The sequence below is a fragment of the Brienomyrus brachyistius genome, unplaced genomic scaffold (assembly GCF_023856365.1).
Source record: "Brienomyrus brachyistius isolate T26 unplaced genomic scaffold, BBRACH_0.4 scaffold90, whole genome shotgun sequence".
NCBI lineage: Eukaryota > Metazoa > Chordata > Actinopteri > Osteoglossiformes > Mormyridae > Brienomyrus > Brienomyrus brachyistius.
Window position 1 is genome coordinate 758,345 of NW_026042365.1, and position 7,617 is coordinate 765,961.

Genomic DNA, 7,617 nt, shown 5'->3' on the forward strand with positions numbered 1-7,617 from the left:
TAATTGAATAGGTGTCTCCAGTAGGTGGCAGTGTGGACTTTCACAGATCAGCGGTCAAAGACGACAGAGTAGAAGAGGAATAGTTGTTGTAGTAGCAGTTATGCTGAGCAGCTGAATGAGGAGGGTTGGAGGTGCCCACAAGCCTAAAACTCTCCAGACATTATACTAAGTAATCCAGTATTCTAAAAATCAGTACTATTTTGCCAATTTGAAATCTCTGCCATAGAATTCGTGGAGTGGATTGGGGTGTTGGGGGTCCTGGCTAATTTTGTTGTAAGGATTTTAAAATACTGTGGTTTGCTTTATTACCATATTACTGCCCTCAGACTTGACTACTAACTTTAAGACTGTCGATAAAATTTTATACTTATCACTACACTACTTATATTTGTGTTTGTTGCAATACATCTCTGCTGGTCAGGTGTCTGCAGCCATCCACATCCGCAGGACCCAATCTAGTATGAGCACAAGCTGCCCGCACGACAATCCCCAGCACGAAAGTGTACAAAGAAAAGTAAAGTATGAACTGGGTTTAAGGTGGCCTTACAATGCCTGTCTCACTCGCACCCCCATCTCAGGCGAGCCAGACGGCCCCCCTCCGATCCTCCAGGCCCAGGGAGCAGGTGCTTGTCATATTACGCAACCTCTGCTGCCAAAGCACAGCTTCTTACCAAAATGAAGGAACAGACGGGCTTCGGGGAGGATGAGGAAGATCACGAGCACTCCTATAAGAAGGTAACACAGCGCCTGCAGCAGGAAAGGCATCCATCCATAAGCACTTACTTATCCAGTACGCGGGTGTCACATGACACAGGACATTATTAAGGGGACAGTGTGGACGGGACGGCTGTGTGTTGCAGGGCTCACACTCTCTAACAGTGGTTTGAGATACCAGTTCACCAAACCATTTGTTGTTACATACACAAACACAGAACAGAGGGTGGGATTTGAACCCACAACCCTGCCAACGTGGCTGCAGTACTAACCACGGCGATCCACTGTGCCAGATCGAATCAAATGAAGTAGATGCAGGAAATGAAATGAGTTTGCCTGGCACCTGTACAGAGCTATGAGAATCCCTTCAGATTATTAATCAGCAGAGCGTTACAGTCACACGGTGTCTCCCACATTGTACCGTATGCCGTACCTGAAGCAGACCGGCGCGCACGTCAGCGTTCAGGGCCTCGACTCCCACATGCGCTGGCGTACGTCTCACGCGGTTCTCCTGGCAGCAGCAGCTGATCGAGAGCCTGGAGAAGAAACTGGGTGTGCTGCGGGAAGCTCAGCGAGGCCTGCGTGAGGACATCCAAGCCAACTGCCAGCTCGGAGAAGAGGTGGAAGCGCTGGTGCTGGCCGTGTGCAAGCCCGGCGAGGTCGACAAGTACCGCATGTTCATCGGGGACCTGGACAAGGTGGTGAGCCTGCTGCTGTCGCTGTCTGGGAGGCTGCTGCGTGTGGAGAGCACCCTGGAGAGTCTGGGCGCGGACTGCAGGTCCCAGGAGCGGGTAAGCGAGCCGGGGGGGGTCCCTGATTCCTACTCCCTCATTGTCTTTATACAGAGGAGTCAGATCTGTTAGGGAATAATGGTGCATCGACAAGTAATCGTACTGTTGACTTGAGAACAGCACTGAGAACGTTCTGGACACTCAGTGCCTCTTTGGTAGATAACGGCACACGTCGTTCTTTGCGTGTTTCAGCGCTCGCGTAGTTCTGTAATCGTAAGGAACCGCCCGAACAACATTTGTCTGACGTAAATGTCTAAAGATACAACGGCATCTAAAACTTGCAAAAGGGGGAAACAGTAATGCACAAAAGTCTTAGGCAGTCAAAGAATATCATCTTCATGTCGGGGTAAAAAAGATAATCGTTTCATGTCTTTTTCTTGGCGTTTTGAAACCTTTCCTAAAATCAGCCCAGGATTTGCGGTAACCATCCGATATACCCATGTACTTCTTGACTCACACACTAGCGTTTTATGTTCGGCTAATTAATAGCTCATTAAATTATTTCACAAATTAAATTAAGTGAGCTGGTGGTGAAATTTAACAAGCATGTAGAACGGCTGAGGTGCCCCTGAGGAGAGGTTTGGGAACCGAAGCGGTGTTCATCTAGCCATCCAGCTAGATATCAGTAATTTTTTGGAGTAATTAATGTTAATTTGTATATATTCTAGTATTTTTCTACACCTCAACACTTAGCTAGTTTGCGTCTCCCTCCACAGCTCGGTCTCCTGGAGAAAAAGAAGCAACTCCTCGGTCAGCTGGGGGAGGCGCAGGAGCTGAAGGAGCACGTGGAGCGACGGGAGCAGGCCGTGTGCCGGGCCCTGGGCCGCAACCTGCCCCCGGAGCAGCTCCGCGACTACAGCCAATTCGTCAAGATGAAGGCCGCCCTGCTGGTGGAGCAGCGGCAGCTGGAGGACAAGATCCGGCTGGGCGAGGAGCAGCTATGCGGGCTGAGGGAGAGCCTGGCGCTGGGCGGCGTGTTAGACTGGGCCTCCGGCTTCTGCTGACTCCGGGGCTGGGGGGCAGTCATGGAGGTGGATGGCAATAGTGCGCCCCCTGGGGGCTATAGGGATAACTAACCAAGATATCTGCTTTACAGTGGAAAGACTGGAACAAACTATGGTGCTTATCACTATTCTTCTGTTTCTATTTGCTAATTGTAACCATTACCTTAACAGACGTGCTTGGATGCGGGAGAGAGTTGGGCTGTGGGCCATTTCGATTCCGTAACTGTAATGTCACATAAAGTCACTGCAAGGTGTCATACCAGTGTTTTTATTTTCTCCTATAACCACAGACAATTGTTATTTATTTATTTATTTATTTTAATTCCATGTCACATGACTGGCCCAAGGGAGCTTCTCTTCAAGGCCTTCTCTGGGCCAGGCCATGCCCACCCCCCACCCCCAAATTTGCCTCCTTTTGTTTTTCCCCCCACTTTTAAGTATTCTTATGTCTCACTTCCAATTCAGGTTTTCTAAGGCTTTGTACCAAAGGAGAGAAGTGTGGTCATACTGGCACCAACCTCTGTTATGCAGCACTGCTATAGCGTGTTTTAAAAGCCTTTTGTAACTCGCGTGTAGCAGATTTCTTATCCATTGCATAAATGTACTGATCTGAACTGTGACGATGAAGCTGTCAGATTTGTCTTTAGATGGCATCATTAGTAGATTGGCATTAGCACCACTGTGGGCAGTGGTGGCTTAATGGTTAGGGAAGTGCACTTGTAACTGAAAGATTGCAGGTGTGAATCCCCGACCAGCAAAGCACCTTTGAGGTACCCTGAGCAAGGTACCGCCCCCAAGCACTGCTCCCCGGGCTGAATTAGCTGCATGCCACATTGTCACATATGGGTTAAATGCAGAGGATGTATTTCATTGTGCCAACAATAACAATTAATCGCTAAGTTCTAGTTCAGTAAGGATCAGGTTTCACAGCACAAACACAGACCCCTTCTTTGTCCATTTAGTCATTTGACGCTGTCGGTAAGCCAGTGAAATTGAACATGTAATCAAGAGATATACAGTCAAAGAAGGAAACTCCACTGAAGTAAATGCTTCTGTACCATAGCAAATGAAATGGGATGTTTGTCAGAATCCGTAAAGCACGCACCGCCTTTCTCACCGCCTGCAGTTCCTTACATACTGACAATTGTTTTTGTGCCAAAAAAAGGAAATGTATATAATTCTTTTTTTTTTTTTTTTAATTTATGCCATATATGTATTTTGTCTTAATTCTGTTCTGTGTATATAAAACTTTGTATGTTATGCTTATTTGTTCCCATATAGTTTCTCGCTTGAAACATTTATACTTATTTTCTCAATTTATTGCAAAACATTTTGTAAGACATGCATACCCGTAATAATAATTAATATTTTTAAAAGGTCTGTGTGTTGCGTAATTTCTGTTCACTTCTTTGCCTTGTAAGATCTGAGATCTTGAAAGGAGGATGTTGCTAGATAATGACAGCCCTCTTGGCTGCCAGGCTGCACTGAGAGAGCATTAGAAGACCTCAAGTCCGGCAGCTTTAACACTGCAATGTGTTTGCAAACAGCAGTCCCATGATTGAAGGCTGACTTCCATGGACAAAACAGAACTGGAGTGAGGAATACATTTATGTGTTAAAATGCATAGACAGAAAAACTCCTGAACAGAAGATTTAAAAGTCTTGGAATTATCTGATTTCTTTTTATTAACCTCTTGTGCAAACAGCAATCCATTCATCTGACCTAAAGGAGAACATGGGGTACAAGGCATTAGCAGGAAGCTCTGCATTCTGGGAAATGCAGTTTCCTCCATCTATCTCCCATAACTCATCCAGTTCAGGGTCATGGTGGTGCTGGAAATTAATGGGAAAGTGACAGGTCCTTTCTGGTATATAGAACATTAATATATATTATGTTCGGTTATTAGGTATATCCATCCACCCATCTTCCAGCCAGTTCCCTGATCAGGGTCATGAATGGGTGAGAAAACCCGTAGGGAGGTTACGGAGCGCAGGCAGGATTGGAATAGTCCACCCTGGAGGTGTGAAGCAGCCACTTTGCTATAATAAGCGTTGAATGATTGCTGGAAGTTTAAAGAAATGATCAAAATGTCCACTAGATGTCGACATTTACCCTATAAACATTATTGTTAGAATAAGGAAATACCTAATTTCACGTGATTTGTGAAAAATACTGCCATTTTGAAAGCGACTTCCCGGCAGCAGTCGGTCATACGGCACTGATTTACATAGTTTGAATTAACCATTTACTTGTACTACCATAAGATATACAATGTAAACGTCTAGCTTAAAGTCACACCCTTCGTTTTCATTGATAACGGTGCGTCTACGTAGTCGATGGTCGATAAGTCGATCGGCGCCCCGAGTCCCCGCTCTGGGATCGACAGTGCGGTCTGACGGGACTCGGCCGGGCAGCTGCGCCGCGGCGGCCGGAGGGCGGTCCGCTTCCCAGCAGCCGAGAGACCTGGTCCGCCTCGCTGCTGATTTCCGGACCGCAGAAGAGCCATGGGTCCGTGACAGCGTCGCCAGCAGGCCCGCGGGCAGCTTCTCGCTTTCACGTTTCATTCAGCTTCAGCTGAAGTCTTTCATTAACCAGCGCTCCGTCGCCTACGAATACCAACGGATTTTTTTTAACTAGCTGGCCGGCCGGTAACAAGTCCTCGTAATTATCAGCGCTGCCCATGCTGACAGGTAGGTCTCCCGGCCTCTCCGAATCACCTGTTACCGCGTGAACCCGCCGCTCGGCCCCTTATGAACCGGCTCTTCTAACCGGCTTATCGGGGTAAAACACCGCTGTCTTGTCAGTATAACTACGCGGGGAGTCTGCGGTACCTCGACTCGTTAGTCTGCTGCTCTCAGTCAGATACTAGTCTATAGCAGTAATCTAGTTAGTGTCAGGGGGTCGGCATGGTTACGGGGGCTCGGTACAAGTCGGCGGCCGCTGCTCGGGAAGCGGTCCACCCGCATCGCGGCGGAAGGGCCGGATAAGTGCCGGGATTGCCGGAGTATGGATGACTCTCCTTCCTTATGGGTGACTCTCCTTCCTTATGGGTGACTCTCCTTCTTTATGGGTGACTCTCCTTTCTTATGCATGACTCTCGGGATGCCCGGCTTGCGCTTGGTTTACCGATGGCTCTCCCTCCCTCTGCTACCGGCTTATAAACTCGTACTCCTGTACAATGACAGGACCCCTCTAGGCGAGCTGATGATGGTGCCGTGTTGTTGCTGTAATCTGACCCCGATTGTAATCTTCTCGTGGTATAATTAAGCTTTAACTTATCTCATTTTATGATGTTATTAAAATATCAGCTGGTTTTAGCTGCCCCTCGGCTTTTAGAGGGACGTGCCACACAGCTGCGGCCGCCTAGATAATCTTATCACTCTGGTGGATGTGAGATGGGCTCGACAGCGGTGTCTGATGTCTATGTGGATGTTTAGCTCTCAAATGTAGACACTTCATTTTCAAGATTATTATATATACAGGGACCCTGGTGGCCGTTAATCAAGCGCCTGGCCTCAGCGTAAAGATCGGTAACATCTTAAATGTTAAGATGCGTGCGTGCACTGAGGTAAAGTTGGTTTAATATTCACCATTCATTTGACGTTTAAAATAGACTGAAAATGACGTACACGTACAAATAAAGCTAGTATGCTCTCTAACCATGTGACCTCATGATGTCGAACCAGCTGGGCAACATAAAGACTACTGTAAGTAAGTAAGTAGAGCTTTATTGTCATCCCAAACAATACATAATAAACTATACAGAGAGACGAAATATCGTTCTCCTAGACCATGAGTGCAACATGAAACACAAACAACACACAAGACAGATCACAATGAGGGTGAAAGGGGCAGTAATTTTTACACTACACCTATATACATATGTGATTGAATGTGTATATATACAGGGTTAGTAACGTGAGTAAGTTAAAGGACCAGGTGTGTAAAGGACCAGGTGTGCATACTGTGCTTCACATGCTACAATGCTTGTTTTTGGAACACCCATGTGCAAGTCATTTTTAATTCTAAAATAAATGTACAAGAGGAAAATTTCAAAAACTAGCCTTGTAGCTCATGAAGCTCAGTAGCCTCTATGCTGCACAGCTCTTTTGACATTAGCCACTGAAACGGCCGAAGCGCGTAATATGTTTGTATTCAAATGAAGCTAACTTTATCTCGGCCGTGCTCTTATATCAGCATGGAAAATGCAGGGTACTGCGACGAGAGCTTCAGTAGCCTCCAGAGCGGCACCAGTGACGAGGACATGGTGGAAATCGCTGGGGCCACACTGGATTTCTCCAGCACGGATGATGTCCCGCCACTGGATCGGGACTATGTCTCAGGTACGTACTGGGTGCTCCTGGGGACGGAACTGGCAGTGCTCGTAAGCCTAGCATTCAGACAGCGGTCATCAGCTTCACCATAAACGTGAATAATGTCGTCGCGTTTGCTAGTCGTTTGTCTTTTCAAGTAGCTCAGTTTGTCCATTTAAAAATATAGCTTCCATCTTAGTGACTGCAATAATGCAGTTCTTCAATTATTTGTAGATGTTGGATATGAATAGGGAAGCTTCCAAAGACATCTACAGCAGATCTGCCGTTCTAGTTTATATGCGATAAGTTAGTTTAGGAAGCATTAAAAATGAATGAATCGTAAGATGAGAGTCAATATGAGTTTTTCAAACTGGTTAATCCAAACTGGCACCTATATTGTCTGGTGATGGCCACCGTAGGCATTATTTTGAAATGGAAGTTGGAACGCAGCTTCTCTTTGTTGGTGTCTTTGCTCTTTTTGAAACCTGCTTTCCCTCTGTGATGTTCTTCATGCTTACACTCCTTGACAGTTTTATTTACTGTTCTCAAGCACTGACGCGTTCCCTCTGCCAAGCTCAGGGTCAGTGTTTGCGCGAAGACAGTATAGCTGAAGGTTTTGTAAAAGGTTTCCAGTGAAGAACTGTATGCGTGGCTTTCTGAATCAGGACCACATCATAGCACAAGGTCCCACAGCTACTGGATGTCTCTGCCAGAGTTTGAATTATAAATGAAATGTCGAAGGTTGCGCTTGTAATCTCTGGTTACGCTGGGGGTTTGTTTCCGGTGGAGTATTGA

General features: G+C 46.5%; 2 protein-coding genes across 4 annotated transcripts in view; both read left to right on the plus strand.

The window, feature by feature from the left end:
* Positions 1–3,864, plus strand: part of LOC125727194 (protein Shroom4-like) — a 33,952-nt gene extending 30,088 nt beyond the window's left edge. For 2 of the 3 annotated variants that reach the window (XM_049003907.1, XM_049003910.1), the window contains 3 exons: positions 579–735; positions 1,233–1,505; positions 2,222–3,864. In XM_049003907.1, the coding sequence (XP_048859864.1) occupies positions 579–735; positions 1,233–1,505; positions 2,222–2,509 (718 nt within the window). In that variant the 3' untranslated portion in view covers positions 2,510–3,864. The remainder of the gene's footprint in view (positions 1–578; positions 736–1,232; positions 1,506–2,221) is intronic. The other variant, XM_049003908.1, reaches the window with a different exon arrangement.
* An 875-nt stretch (positions 3,865–4,739) lies between these two features.
* On the plus strand, positions 4,740–7,611 carry LOC125727197 (H(+)/Cl(-) exchange transporter 5-like). The gene is made up of 2 exons (XM_049003914.1): positions 4,740–5,199; positions 6,707–7,611. Exon 2 carries the CDS (start codon positions 6,708–6,710, stop codon positions 6,933–6,935), a length of 228 nt encoding a protein of 75 aa, XP_048859871.1. The 5' UTR covers positions 4,740–5,199; position 6,707; the 3' UTR covers positions 6,936–7,611.
* Positions 7,612–7,617: the final 6 nt, after the last annotated feature.